This window comes from Morus notabilis, unplaced genomic scaffold (genome assembly GCF_000414095.1).
Source record: "Morus notabilis unplaced genomic scaffold, ASM41409v2 Scaffold635, whole genome shotgun sequence".
Taxonomy (NCBI): Eukaryota; Viridiplantae; Streptophyta; class Magnoliopsida; order Rosales; family Moraceae; genus Morus; species Morus notabilis.
In genome coordinates this window covers 231,464-247,010 of record NW_010360643.1, presented here as the reverse complement: position 1 = coordinate 247,010, position 15,547 = coordinate 231,464, and the positions used below count along the sequence as shown (strand labels likewise).

The 15,547-nt window shown below is 37.0% G+C and overlaps 3 protein-coding genes across 6 annotated transcripts in view; all 3 read right to left on the bottom strand.

Annotated features, from left to right (window-relative positions):
• LOC21392096 (carotenoid 9,10(9',10')-cleavage dioxygenase 1) overlaps positions 1–15,547 on the bottom strand; it is a 32,841-nt gene that overhangs the window by 13,696 nt on the left and 3,598 nt on the right. The window contains exons 1-2 of one of the 3 annotated variants that reach the window (XM_024164805.1): positions 2,317–2,552; positions 2,080–2,172 (exon numbers count right to left, since the gene is read on the bottom strand). Coding sequence is in view for 2 of the 3 variants with exons in the window: in XM_024164804.1 (XP_024020572.1) it covers positions 2,317–2,412 (96 nt within the window). In the remaining variant the exon portion in view is untranslated. Of the gene's footprint in view, positions 1–2,079; positions 2,173–2,316; positions 2,553–15,547 lie in introns of those variants that run through there. The other 2 variants (XM_024164804.1, XM_010096899.2) reach the window with 2 other exon arrangements.
• LOC21392095 lies at positions 7,106–8,683 on the bottom strand. 2 transcript variants are annotated; one of them, XM_024164807.1, is made up of 3 exons: positions 8,340–8,683; positions 8,075–8,179; positions 7,106–7,729 (listed from the first exon to the last, which is right to left on the bottom strand). In XM_024164807.1, the coding sequence occupies exons 2-3, from the start codon at positions 8,156–8,158 to the stop codon at positions 7,343–7,345; spliced, it is 471 nt and encodes a 156-aa protein (XP_024020575.1). In that variant the 5' UTR covers positions 8,159–8,179; positions 8,340–8,683; the 3' UTR covers positions 7,106–7,342. The 2 variants fall into 2 exon arrangements, with proteins under 2 accessions (XP_024020575.1, XP_010095200.1); XM_010096898.2 differs by lacking the exon at positions 8,340–8,683 and having other exon boundaries at positions 8,075–8,314.
• On the bottom strand, positions 9,957–11,380 carry LOC112091368. Its single transcript, XM_024164803.1, has 4 exons — positions 10,853–11,380; positions 10,537–10,768; positions 10,227–10,447; positions 9,957–10,172 (listed from the first exon to the last, which is right to left on the bottom strand). The coding sequence occupies exons 1-4, from the start codon at positions 11,378–11,380 to the stop codon at positions 9,957–9,959; spliced, it is 1,197 nt and encodes a 398-aa protein (XP_024020571.1).

The window sequence follows — 15,547 nt, the reverse complement described above, 5'->3', positions numbered from 1 at the left end:
TACTTTGCCATATAAAAATATTATCACTATTTTTTTCAATACAAAAATGGGCAAAACAATGTTGCAGGAAAATGATTGGTTTATTTGCGAACGATTTGTGTGTTTTTTGGAGGTTTTTTATGATTCTACTGTTTTATTATCTGGTATTTATTATCCTACTTCTCCATTAGTGTTGCATCAAATTTGTGAGATTACAGACTTATTTGAAACGTATAGAAATGATATATTATTTAAACCGATAGTAGAACAAATGGAAGTAAAGTTTAGGAAATATTGGTCTGAAATTCCTCTATTGTATTGTTTAGCAATTATTTTGGATCCTAGAGTAAAATTATCCGGTCTTGGAAATGTTCTTTCTCATATCGGTGGCCAGTTGGATATAGATTATACTTCACAGGTTGTTAACACACGTGAAAAGTTATTTGAGATTTATGCAATTTACGAGAACAAGTTCGGTAACTTGACAACTCAACAAACGTAACAAGATCAGCCGGCCCGCTCAAAAAAGAAGTTTTGGAATTTTATATCTTCTCATCGTGGTGGCTCTAGTTCATCATCAACTGCGACTCCGAGTGTCATGCCACCACCATCAACACCAACGACGACACAATATACGGAGCTCAACAGATACCTTGAGACAGAATTCTCGGTGATAGATGGTGCTGATAATGATGACAATTTCAAAATTTTGGCATGGTGGAGGCTACAAGGTGTAAGATTTCCAATACTTTCAATATTAGCACGTGATATCTTAACTATTCCAGTATCAACGGTGTCTTCAGAATCTGCCTTTAGCACAGCTGGGAGGATAATTGAAGAACGAAGGACTTCGTTGACTCCAGAAATGGTTGAGGTGCTAATATGTCTAAAAGATTGGGAAAATGCTTCTTTGCAAATGCAACACACAGCCGAAAATAGCGATTTAATAGATCAATTTCAAAATTTATACATTGACGATGACGCTTCTGATGCGGGGAGTAGTGTAGCAGGCAGTTAGATATTTTTGTTTCTTAATATAAATTGTAACTGTAAAAATAATACTGCACTCTTTTTTCCTTACCAAGGTTTTATCCCAATGGGTTTTTCTTGGTAAGGTTTTTAATGAGGCAGTTATAAATACATAAATAAAGTCTTATTTCATTAAAATTTTACAATATTCACTATTTATTATAAATTTCGTTTTATTTTTTTAATAGTTTTATAAATTATGCTCGGACCGGGCCGATTCGGGCCGGCCCGGCCAGAAATGATAATTCGGGCCGCCGGGCCCGGGCCGGGCCGGGTGGCCCGAATTTTCAGCTCTGGAGGTCACTTTAGTTCCATTCCAAGAGGAGAGCTTTTCCATGTGCACAAGAAGACGTGTCCTTGCTTATTTTTAAAAATATTTTAAACACCAAAATTAAAATCATATTTTTTTTAGTATTGTGGTGTAAGGACCTATTTAATTCACTAATTTAAATTTTTAATTTAAGTTAAAATATAATTTTATGTGAAAATTTTTTACTGTAGTAAAAAAATTAAATGTGACTATTTTTAAAAAAATTTTAATATAACAAAGCTCAAATCGCTATAATAAACGGGAGTATTAACCTTAAAAATAAAAATAAAATTTACTATAAATATGTGTGTTAAAATATATTTATTTTAATCATTATATATATGCACAAAAATTTTGTACATAATTTAATAAATACCTAAATTTCTACATATTATTTTGTCACAATAACTTCGGATTAACAACACAATCACAAGAAAAGTTTTCAACACAACAATGCTAAATTGGGCATAATAGAAATTTGATAGTCTCTTGGGTGTTTGATTATCTGGGGAATGATTTAAGGGGATGATTCAGAAGCTGAAACACATGATCACTGGTGCTGACAGGGAACAAAAAAGTTTTGAGATTTGAAGCCTTTATCCTTTGGCTGTTAAGTGTACTGGTTCTTCTTCTCTATATAGTCAAATCTAATAATGGGCTACTTTGATTCAAAAGGTGCTCTAGTTGTACAAGATATTGAGGATTATTTGATGCCTTTGAATTTTTCTGGCGTAAATTTTGTCATTCAGGTTGAAACTCACCAGCTCATGGAATGGCTACATGGGTTTTAACTTCTGAGGATTTTTCTGTTGCATGGTTGGATTCTTTTCCCTGAGTGGCTCTGAATAAAAGTTCTTTTTTTTTTTGTGAGAACGATAATATTAATAACAACAACAGCAGCACCAGCAACAAAAACAACAACAATTTATTGTATTAATGTAAACTACGCCATGACTTCACACACAGTATTGAGATTATTATGAGAATCCACAACGAACCTTAACTGCAGAGGAGAATGCGGTTTTCAAGTGCTCGTAGTTGTTATGAAGAGAGCAACTCACTTGAAACTGAAAGGCCATGGATGAAGATGCCATCTCTCTCTCTCTCTTCTCTCTCTCTATATATATATATATATATGTTTGGTAAAGAAATGTGTAGATGTTATGTTTAGCGTGTTTTATTGGATGAAGATGCCCTCTCTCTCTCTCTCTCTCTCTCTCTCTCTCTCTCTCTCTCTCTCTCTCTCTCTCTCTCTCTCTCTCTCTCTCTATATATATATATATATATATATATTGGTAAAGAAATGTGTAGACGTTAGTGCCTATGTTTTTTGAGAATAAAAAAATGAAAATGCTCTCAACGCGTTGGCACCGCGTTTCTTAAAAACAAAAGTTGAAAACGTTTTACATCTATTCCCAAAAAATAGCAAATCTGAAAACGATACTCAATCATTTTCCCCATTTCCATTTTCCCCGGAAAGAAATGTGTTTAGTTTTGTGCATTTCAAGTTTATTTAAGAGACGTTTTAGTTCATGTATTAGAATTATGTGATTAGAATTATTTTCGATTTACGTGTATTTTTTATGAGAGAAAACACTATAATAAATCATGTGTAATGACTGAGAAAATCCCATACCTTAAATAATACAATTTATGTATTTAAGCCAAGGATTTTCCTAGAAAATATTATGTTATATTGTGAATGAAGGATTTATGGAATTAAAATCTGTATTCCTAAATTCTGTAGCAAATTTCATGTTAAGTTTATGTTTTCAATTGAGTAAGTTCGATCGATAAATTCTCGCTGTACTTTAAGGCAGAATAATTTTCAGTACAAGTATAGTTTGAGAATCTTAATTTCAAGAATCTCCAAACACAGCATGATGTTAGCAGCGTATAAAAAAAACGCACTGACATTTTAAAAAAAGTGAAAATCCTTAATTGCCGACAGCTAGGTTAAAGTCAGAAGATAAATACCCATAGTAAAAGGGTACAATGTGAACTCGGGAGTTGACACCGTCAGAAACAACGTCATTTCCGGGAATTAACGCAGGAAAGTTAAATTTAGAATTTGTTCAATCTAGAATTAATTTCAAGACTGGAAACAGTTCAAGATATTACGCGAATAAGAATTTAATGTGATATCCAAAGCAGTCAAGGATTTAACATTTAACTGTAAATAAGCAGTAGAAAAAGGAGCCGTCATAAATGGAAACGAATTCCTGTCTGCTAAGTTATTTTCTTATAGTCAGTATAATTTTTATCAGTTTCAAAGGGAAACTTAAGAAAGTGGACAAGAGTACAATGGGGTAGGTGAGATTTTTTTCTCTCTCTTTCTCCACTTGGCCGGCCATGCATGCAAAAATAGAGCCAAACCTTTGGCTAGTGGAGTGTGCTAGAGGACTTTATGTTAAGGTGATGTGATGTTAGTGGTTGAAGGGGAATTAATGGCAAGTTGCTTCTTCTTTTCTCTTTCCAAAACCGGCCAAGAAAGGGGGATTTGAACCAAAAATTTGGTTGAATGATGGAGTGGAATTGGTGTTAAAAAAATAATTTCCAAGTTGCCTATAAAAGGAACCAACATAGGATAAGCTTCATTTTTTTTTCTCCTAGCTTTTTCCCCACTCAAAAATCCGGCCACCCTACAACATTTCCTCTCAAATGTTTTCCTCCACTCTTCCAATCTTGAGCCACTAGCAAACCATAGAAGAAGAAGAAAGAGATCAAAGGGTCTAGGAGGAGACTAGTCAAGCATTCCTCCAAGGGTAAGGAAACTCTAAACCCTCTCTTTTTATGTTTTAGTAAAGTTTGAAATGTAGAAATATTCCTCTTAAATTTCCTTATACTTTCTAGTTCCAAGCCATTAACAAATCTTAGAGGAGTTCAAAGGTTTTCAAGGGAGAGAGAGAGTTCTTCAAGGGTAAGTTCTCAAACTCTTCTCCATTAATTTCTAGCCAACTTTAAGCTTGGATTTATGGATGTAAATTTGTGGTTCTTGAGGAAGATGTGTTGTAATAAGGGTGTGTGAGTTTTATGTTAGTTTTGTGAGTTATGAGGTTAGTTTAATGTGGTATGATTATGCTTGATTTAAGTTTCCTTATTTCCGGTTAGAGGAAAAATTTCCAGTCACTTTGAACGCGAAAATAAGAACCCTAGAGCGAGATTTTTCAATGTTTCAAAACTTAAACTTATAGCCCTCGATGTTTTGAACATTTTCTATGACTATGACAAAATCCAATTTTAACTCTAAAAGCAAGTTTGAAGCCAGTTTGTAAAAACGGACGGGCTGTCAAACACAGTTTCAGAAATAGAAAAAAAGGGGCGATTGCTACAGCATTGCTACAGCAATCCTACAACATTTTTAAAAGAAGATTTGCTGCAACAATCCTACAGCATTTTAAAAGAGATTGCTACAGCAATCCTAAAACCTTTTCAAAAAGATTGCTACAGCAATATTAGAAGATTGCTGCAGCAATTCTATATCATTTTTAAAAGGATTGCTACAGCCTTATTAAATGATTGCTACAGCATTGCTACAGCAAAAGAAAAAAAAAAACAGCAGCCACTGTTTTAAGTTAAACGAGGCCTTTAGAGGCTAAATTTCAACTTTCTATAAAAATGATAATTTTATATCTCGACGAGTTGAAGAATTGTCGTGAAGAACAGATTTTCAAAATCCGAATCTAAGATGCAGATTTCAGAAACTGCACAGTTTTAATAAAACGAAACTAAAACAGTGACGTTTTTAACAAAAGGTTATCAAAGAACCCGAGATGTGATTTCAGTAAAATAATATGGTTTTAGACCTCGCTTTAATGAGGAATATCCGTGAAGAAAGATTTCAAAAAAATAGGAGTTTCTACAACATAGTTTCACGGTGGTTTACAAGTCAACCGTAAAACGACTTGGGGAATAGTTTTCAAAAGTCGATATTCGAAAAGAGATTTTACAACGGGATTTTAGTGCTTGTAACTAAATGAGTGAGTTATCGTTTTATAAAAATCGAATGATAGTTCTTTTAAAAGCTTAATAGTTTTCGAGCAAAACATCCCGACGGGCACTTACAAGCCCAACACGATAGGTCCTTAGAATTTCGAGGATTTGATGTGGGTCCAACGCCCGCATTAATTTAAGAAACTCCGTTAGAGTTTAAATTTCAATGGCCTAAGAGCTAGAATGCCGTGAATAAGTTTCTAGGCCGAATTGGGCCTTAATAATATAATGAGTCCAATGAGGAAATATTATGGAGAATAAGTTACTAGATTGGGTAAATGATTTTCAACCTAGACATAAGTATGTTAAGGGCAATTAAGGAAAATAAGATTTTGAGGATTTAATAAATTGATCCTTATAGTAAATTATCCTTCAGTAAAGGAAAGGAATACATGCCTTAAGTAAATGGTTAGATTTCCTTCATAAGCTGCTAAAATAAAATAGCAAACGACAGATAATCTCACACTCTCAATGGGTGTTCATTTTCAGAAGTAAGCAACTAAGAGAACAGGCTGTTTGGCGAAAAGTGGATTCTAGCTCTGTAAATCAGGTAAGCAGGAATCTCGCCTACAATATGAATAGATTTTAAAGAAAAAGTTACACATGTTATATATGCATGTTTATGCTTTAAGTATTGTATGCGATGCTATGTCATGCTGCATATACATAAACAGCGCACATGAATTATATGTGCTTGAGTTAATTTAATGTTATGTATACTATGCTAGATCATACTGCATACACTTAAGCAGTGCACATGAAGTATATGTGTTTGAGTACATTCCATGTTATAGTATGCTATGCTATGTCATATTGCATACACCTTAATAAGTCAAGAGGAACTTATAAGAATAATATCAGTTGAGTGCCGTACCAGCCTCCACAATGGAGGTAACTCAAGCTCCACAAGGGAAAAAAGAAAATAACAATAATGTCCTCCGACTCAAGGGAGACATTCAAGTTATAATCACGGTGTCGTGGGGGACCTTGCAAACCCTCACGTTCCGATGATTGCGCACAAGTGGTACGCGAGCACTCAGACCCATCAGTAAGAAAGATAAGATAAGATAATAATACTATGATAAGACATTATAATTAAGCATAATCAGCTCATGCATATTTATACATGTGAACTTACAGTTATTTTGCGAGAGATAGTTCCTACTTGCTGAGCGAAAGCTCAATCAGATATGTTAATGCTGTAGGTAAGAAACCTATGAGCAATTCTTGAAGGGTGGTGGCGAGCGGCGGGCGAATGGTGGAGATGGGAATGGATACCGCTCACCGTTAAATCTTCCACAGTAAGTTAAAGTAAAATCATGTATATGTATATATGATTCAAAGGTTTCAAGCACGTATGTTTAAAAAGTATACATACATATGTATGTTAAGAGAACTGAGGTTGTAGCTAACAACCCTATTCTTGAGTTTTTAAGTTTTAGAACGTTGCAATAGTGCATGCAACAAATAAACGAATTTTTAACATGACGGTTTAAATGATTGATTTTGAAAGGACTTTAAGAAGTACTTGAATTTAAGATTTCTCACGAAATTCGTTTTAAGGTCAAATTAGATGGCCCGAATATATTGGCTAGTTTTAAAAAGGCTTTTAAAGAGTATGTGAAACAAGAGTTCAAATGTCACTCAATTCGAAAGATATTTTTAGAATGTTTTATCTTAACTAAAATTAAGAAAAGCTTTAAGTAATTTAGTGATTCATTCTTTTGAAATCATTGTTACGAATTATGGAAGTATTCTTTCTTATGTTTAAAAAAAAAAAAATATTCCGCAAATTTTAAGAAACCCCAATAAGTACAAGTTAAAAAGTAAGCTACGGTGGCGGTCTCGTAAGAGTGTCGTTACATCATAAATTATGATTCAAATCATGATATAAATCTTCCAACTAAACAACACGTTGATCTTTGATCCCCATCTTAACCCATATATGATCTTTCTACCAATAAACCCTTACAGCCATATATATTCTTCGATTACCCAACCAATTTTGTTGCCCACCAACGATACTTTAAGCTAGAGTTGACATTTCCCTTTTTCTTTCTTGCGATGGAGATCGCCCTTGTTCTTTGATGGCGGTGCTGATGAAGTTCCGGCGAGGAATTTTTCGATGGCAGCGTGAAGTCTCCATTCTCGAGTGCACCTCTTCCCCCATTGCCTCAACTCATTTCTGAACTCTCTTCCTTCGGCACCGTCGACGGCGTCTATGGTCTTTTGACTCTCTCCTCGTCGCCCACCGTCGACAACTCCGTCAATGATGTCTTCGTCTGCCGTGTCTCTTACTCCGTCTGGGACTCCGCCGCGCCGGCGTCTTCGCCTCCCTCCGGGTCGCTCCGTCGATCTCCTTGCCTCTCGCTCAACGCCTTTCACAAAATCTGGTATCTCCGATGTCCTCGCCGGAATCTGGGTTGCAATGGAAAATGTAGTTTTGTATTGTAAAATTAATTAGTCTTTTGGTAACTAATTTTTGTATTATTGAAAGTTCAGGGAAAAAATTTGTGAAATTTTTTGTATTCGTTTGATATTTGTTTTATGAAACAACCAATTTGGGTATTTGTTGGAAATTCATATGATTGAAATAATAGGTTTAGTGTTCAAAAGCATTACCAAATCATCATAATTCAAAAGTTCAATCCCATACATAATCCAACATCTAAAAAGTCTAATAATGAAACATCCAAATTCTAAAATCAAATGTCCAAAATGCTCCCAAACGGGGGACACCACCCTAGCTTTTTTTGCCTTTACACTGGTTGTTTTTTCGTTAATTTCCATTGGCATATCTTCTCCTTCATTAGATTGAGCATTATCCTCCAACTCATTCTCATTCATTTCAATATCAACCACTGTTTCCTTCGCACCAACAACAAATAATGTTAATTGTTAGAGAAACAAAACTACATCCGACAGCAAAAAAAGAATACAACTAAACTTTTAGGCAAAGCTGAAGAAAGAGAACTAATTACAAAAATAAAAAAAATAAAAAAAGGCGGGAGGGGCGGTTTCCTCCCACCTGAAAAACTCAATCCAGCCCCGCCCGCTTAGTTAGACGGTTTGGAACCACCCGCCAGTTGAAAAGCGGTTTCAATTATAACCGCCCAAAGTGGGCAGGACGGAGCAGGCGGTCACTGCGGTTTTTGAGTTTATTTGTGCACCCCTAAGCAGACCCCTTCGTGCATGTTTTTGCAATTAAACATAGTACTCAAGAACCCCATTGGTAGAGCTGATAGAGAATAAATTTGGGGAGCTAATTTGGGGTTTTTAGGGCCAGTTCTTAGGTTTATTTTATTTAGGTTTTTATTTTAGGATTATTAGAGAAAGTATTTCTTTGCGGTAAAAAAATATATATACATTGGATGAAGAATCATAAATGGACTTTAAAAAAAAAAGAGAAAATAAAATTTTGTATTGGTCTAAAAAAAAGAAATAAAAAAAAAGAGAAAGAAAGGCGGGATTAAAAATATAAGTTTTAAAACGTGAAATAATAGTAAAAAAAGTACAGAATGTGACAAAAAAATGAATATAAAACGTGGAGTAATGGCCAAAAATTGTTACGGAATACTCTTATATAAAGAAAGAAGTGAGGGAAGAAAAAAAAAGGAGTATTTCTGAAAACATCCAAAAGCTGTGTGTGTGCAGGTGTGTGCAGAAGAGTGAGAAAGCAAAAAGTGTGTGTGTGCAGAGAAGTGAAAGAAAAAAAAAGGTGCAGGTACGTGTGTGGGGAAACGTGAAAAGTGAAAGAAAGTGAAAAAAACGTGCAAGTATGTGTGTGGAAAAACGTGAGAAGAAAGAAAGAAAAAAAAACAAAAAGGTTGTAGGTGTGTGCAGAGAAGTGAGAGAAAAAAAGAAAAAAACAAAACAAAAAGGTGTGTGTGTGTAGGTTATAGTGACATGAGGGAAAGAAAAATATAAATTCTCAAAAGTGATATTTTAAAACAATAAGATAAATACATATTTTGATATTTTAATCTTTTTTGTACTAACAATTTTAATTTTTTGTGTTATTAAACAGATACAGTACATTTAAATTAAGTCTTATATACACTTTAAAGTGTGAGATTATAATTTACTCCTTGATACTTTCCACAAAGATAAATCTTATGTACGCCTTATGGTGTGAGATTTTTTATTTGTAATGCTTTCAATAAATTCCTAATGCACTCATGGTGTGTGGTTTCTCGTTTTTATCACAATCCTATAATTATCACTAAGGGTGTGTTCACTTCACCAATCAAAATTTTTACAATTTGAGTTAAAGTTATGATTGGAGTTAGAATCATGATTGGAATTGTGATTGGAATTGGAGTTAGTGTTTAGGAGTGCATTGGAGTCTCAAGTTTGACTCACAATTCGAGCTGTGATGTGTTCATTTCACAGATTCATAATTCCAACTACCATCTCAATTCTCTTTTATTTTAAATGATATGAATGAAAAAAAAAACTTCTACCGTTAAATTGAAGAGGATTCCACGTTTTTTAACATATCATATTCAAATGAGAAGTACATGTAATTAATTAATAGAGTAATAAATTACTTGTCACATAGAAAAAAAAAATGAATGATGAAAAAAAAGAGAAAATAAGCATTGCCTCAAATGTGTCGAATTATACATTGTCAAATAATTGCCTACTATTGATTGTTGTTTGTGCGTTGGGATTGCCACATCGAACTTGCCATTTCATCTCTTATGAGGCGCATCTGCGTAGAAGATGCTGTATTGGTTGCTGTGTCTGTTGCCCGATCTGGGTTGTGATTTTGATTTACATCTTGTTCCGCATTTTCAGGGTCGATTTCACTTACCGGAATCCCATCTTGAAAGTATTGTGTCATAAATCTATCATCATGCTGAAACATGCGTATGAAGTTATGTATGACCGCACAAGCAATAGGTATTTTTACCTGTTTCTTCATTGGGTAGTTGTTAATAATCTTGAGAATGCGAAACCTTGCTTTCCACACCCCAAATGTGCGCTCGATACAATTCCGGAGCGATGAGTGCGTGTAGTTGAACAACTCCCGCTCGCTACGAGGTCGTCCTCGGCGTGCCCTATACTCTTGCAAGTGGTACGTACTACCACGGTATGGTGCTAGGAAACAACTTCTGTTTGCGTAGCCCGAATCTACCAAATAAAATTTGCCTACAAAATCATCCGTGAAGATAATTAAATTCCAACTTTTTACCACTTAACAATGTAGAAACGATGTTTACCTTCAGGAGGAGTTGGAAACTTTTTGTGTCGGCCATCAAGGGCTGATTCAAGCACGCGGGCGTCATGTGCAGATCCCTCCCATCCAGCAAGCATGTATGTAAACTTCATGTCAAACGAACATACACCCAGAACATTTTGAGACATAAATCCCTTCCTATTTCTCCATACCTCTGGATTGTCGGGCGGCGGAACGCAAGGAACGTGTGTCCCATCAAGTGCACCAACACAGTTCTGCAAAGTAAAAGTAGATTAGTCCAAACAAGGTTATGTAACATAAACGAAAGAATAATCAAGTAAAATGTTATGTTGACTTACATCAAACCAAGGCCTGTACTTGCTCCCACTAGTTTCAATGAACGGGTCGATAGTGTTAAAGTATGGGGGCACAATAAAATCATGTCGTAGTCGATATATGGCATTCAGTACAATCATAAAATACTTTGAGATTGTCGCTCCTGAATGCTGCCACTGATGTTGCGTCTCCCTATTACTTTCGCTTTGGCACACAATTGTGAGGAAAATCATCAGTTGTTCATCCACGTTCATATTTCTAGTACTCTTTAACAGATTCTTTTGTTCAAGTAACCAACTCAACCGCTTGAAGCAATCAGTTCTCATTCTTATCTTATTGTAGATCACTAGTTCGTGCCCATCTAACAGATCACCAAGACGTTGATGACCTGTATAATGACTATTATTTCTTGGTCTTGGAAGAGGTCTTTCCAAGAAGTCGTCGCAACATACCCACACTGCGGCAGCACCAAGTACGAAGTCATCTTCAGAGTCGGAATCACCATTCACGGGGTGGGTGTTTCCTTGGTTTGATGGGCTGGCATTCGACATACCTGAAAGTGGTATATGCTCTACAATACCAATATGCAACAAATAATTTGACAACAATTGAACAATAACAATTCTCCAAAGTAAAACCTGTCTCATAGTGTGAAAACAAATGTCATTAACGGGAAATGAAAGGTAGATAGCGGCCGTAGGCCCAATTCTACATTGTTCACAAATGCAAAGATAAATGTAAAACTCACAATGTAACATAGTACAGAAGTCGCTAATAACCAAATAAATGAGAGTTCATGAATAAGAACGTCAACAACATAAACATAAAGCATAAAAATAACTCATTGTTCGAACCACATAAGTTCCTTGCCGTTACACGTGATCGTCATTCCCTTCTCCACCAAATTGGCCTGGGAAGTTGGGGTATTGATTACCCATGTAGTATTGGGGTGGGCGTTGTAAATTGGGAGGGACTTGTTGAAAAGCGTGAGGCGGTTGCTGATAGTTGGGCGATGGTTGAGTTAAGTTTGTGGGTTGTTGGGGAAAAGCTGGATGATTTCCGGGGAATTGTTGTTGATATTGTGTTTGGAATGGTTGGGAACCCATAAATGGTGTTCCGTGGGGCATGTTATATGTGGGTCCAGTGGGTGGCGCCTGTTGATTGGACAAGGCCTTCAACGTTTTCAACACATAGAGCAGGCGTTGGCTTTCTTTTAAACGTAAGAACAAGATCTGACAATTTGGATTCCAGTTCAAATACTCACTAAAAGATACAACCTGTTCGTCGTCAAGTAGCATTTCACTTATGACTTCACAGCAACGGTCAAATGTTGAAGTCGGCGTTTCTCCAGGCTGTGTAGCCCCAGGTTGAGTTGCACCTGAACTAGTGCCTTTGCTAGACTGGCGCCTTTCAAGAGTATTGGCTATACTCTTTAAAAGTATTTTCGCTTCTGGATCCATCATTCTTACCCCGCTCTTGCTTGGTCTCTTCGATATTGGCCGCGAAGAAGAGGCAATATTCAATGAACGTCCCGACGAATGAAGAGCGCTTCTCATTGTTCGAACAAAACCTTCCTCAGTTTCACCAGCTTGAGAGGTTCCGCCAACTACATTCTCCGCTTCCTCTATGTGCGGCTGTGAGGTTTCATCTTCCTCATCGGTATCATCCTGCCGTGATTCGAACGCACCATGTGCATGCGTACTCGCGAAGGCCTCGTAGTAGAGGTCATAATTTTTGAGCGGGTCGTTGCGTGCACGCTTTGCCCATTTGTGCGTCTGTTTACACAGCAACTTGAAAATCAGCAATTGGGTGAAAACATCTTATGCAACTACATATACAGAAGTACATAAAAAAAGTACTAACCTTACAGAAGTCATCCCAGTATTCGTCCGTGCATGTTGGGCAATTTTGTACGGGATCCCATCCGAGGCCGGTGTTCGTGCGAAGGGCAAGCGCAGCATTGAATTTCTTTTTCAGTCTTTCCTTTGCCTCCTTCACTCGGCCTGGAGGAATCGGACTGGAAAATAGAGGGGACAAATCTGTGGCCCATTGCTCCCAATCAGCTGGCTCCGGTTGGCGTCTGTTGTTCTTATTGTAAGCCGCAAGTCGGATTAACAGCGCATGTTTTTGTTTTTCAGACCAATAGAAAGTCACGTCCTCTTCATTTCTTCGCGGCATCTAATACAAACATCAAGACCACCACCCATGGTAAGAAAGAGCAATATGCCACGACAAAGAAGAATGGATGATTAAAGCATCACGTTTCATCTCATTTGGCTCAGAATTTCGTATAAAAGTGTCATCATCAGTTTCGGAGCACTAACCTTAAGGCAAGGCAGTTACGCTACCAAGCCTTATTTATGAGGTGAGGGATGACATTCCTCTTGGAAGTGTCGGAGTACTACACTAGGGGGATGGGTCAATCCATCATAGCCCGCATAAATAAAGCGGCAACTAATAACTGCCTAAATACTTAAAGAGTAGCGCTACAACGAAACTGATATGCATTGTAAAAACGATTCATCATTGCCAATAATCCGGTCAAGATGAAGAAGAAGAGCTCATCTTCTCATCCAAGTAGTACATGTGTAGTATATTTATATAAATGAAACACAAAAAATGCATTAGAAACATGAGAAATGTAAATGTTTCATGAGAAGTAATCGCATAAGCCAATTAGTGTAGTTCTCATTGATAATCAAAATGTAGGGTGATATGGTAAGTTGGAAGTCTACACTTTCGGATTCTAGCCCCTAAGGCTCACTCCTTGTTATGTTGCAACCGCAGAATTGGCCATATGCAGCCGGGCAGCCGGTTGGCTGTCAAATATGTGGCTGGAAACTGATATGGCAAGTAAAATGGCCTAATCCCAAAACCATACACACTATACATGACCAGCAGCCAAAGATCAAATGAGTTAGCTTGACTAGAGCACATGGGACCATTGCCTAGGAACAAGCCGCAGAGTTGACCATATGCAGCCGGGCAGCCAATGTGATGTAAAATATGTGGCTGGAATTAAGTGGCAAGTAAAATGGCCTAATCTCAAAACTATACACACTATACATGACCAGCAGCCAAAGATCAAATGAGTTAGCTTGACTAGAGCACATGGGACCATTGCCTAGGAAACTGCCGCAGAGTTGGTTCCCTGGAATCCAGATTATTGTTTCAAATTTTCAGGCCACAATTGTCTACTACCAGCAGCCAAAGATCTATATTCAAACTATACATGACCTAATCCCAGCCGAATACTAGCAGCCTATAGCAATGCAGAGTACTCCAAAAATCCGAAGTAAACAAAAGCAATTCCAGTATAATGTTCCGTTGAGGCATTTTATCAAACATGTGGTATGCAATCAGAAGCATTCGAATTGGGCATAAAAGTTGCATGTGGAAATGCCTACTGTGAATATAAAGATGACTGTGACATCCAGAAAGCATGAAGACCGATCCTCAAGTGCACCAACAGAGAACAAGTTCAAAGGAAAATGTGAGAGAACTTACCGAATTCGACCCAGTGGATGAACGTGTGTGCGCTTCAACCAAGAACCCACGGATGGATGAGCTCGGAATACCCCAATCTCTCTGTCGCCGACTGCGGTACCTTGAGATTCTCCACCGTAAGTGGCGAGTTTTGGTTGGACGTCGCCACTTACGGAGACAACTGCTCAGAACAACCGCCAACGGAGGTTTCCGATCGCGGAGTTTACCACATAGTTCCTCCGTTTTGGGGGAAGTGAAGAGGACTGTTAAAAAGGTTCTACCGACATGCATAAACGAGAGAGAGATCTGGGGCAAAGCTCACCGAGGAGAGATTTATCTGCAATTTCTGTAAGCTGTGGATGATGGGAAACGACAGAGGACATACGGTGGAAAGAGGAAAGAAAACACGAGCAAAAAGCAAAGGAATCCCACACCACAGACAAGAAAGATCTGCAATTTCCAGTAGAGCCACGACCGAGAAGTCACGGGGGTGGAATCAACGATCGAGAAGACACGATCTGCAATTTTTCTTAGCTGTGAGTATGGGAAATGACAGACAGCTCTCGGTGGGAAGAGATGAGAAAAGCAACGGTAATTTCCCGAGGGAATCAAAACAGGCTTTTGCCGAGTTGTGCAGAGCGAAGTTTACTGTAGACGCGATTCGAGTTAATGGGAATTCAGGCCTCCATTGAATTCGCTCAACTCGAATCATAATTCGAGTCTGAATGGAGTAGTTGGTGTAATGAACACTGACTTGAGTTAATGGGCTGATTCAAATTGGGCTAATTTGAACCAAATCTGTCAAACGAACACCCCCTAAGACTTGGATTTCCTTTTAGAGATCTATATAAGTTAAATATGATTTTAAAAAATCAAGGATTAAAAGTTTCTCAAATTATTTGTTACCATTGTTTTGAGTGCAATTCGAGTGAAAAACTCATACAAATTACACTTTAAAAATCAGCATATGAAAAATTATGTGCATATAATCTATATGAAAATATTCATATAAATCTAACTATACCCACCAAGAAACAATCAAAGAAGGAAACTTTTTTTTTTTTTTAAAAAAGAACAAGTAAACCCGCACCTTCAGTCTTTTCTTAATATCTTCAAAGTACCAATAAATATATATATATACACCTTCAGTCTTTTCTCAATATCTTCAAAGTACCAATAAATATATATATATATATATATATCATCTAAAGCCGCCAGACTCTCTGCACTCT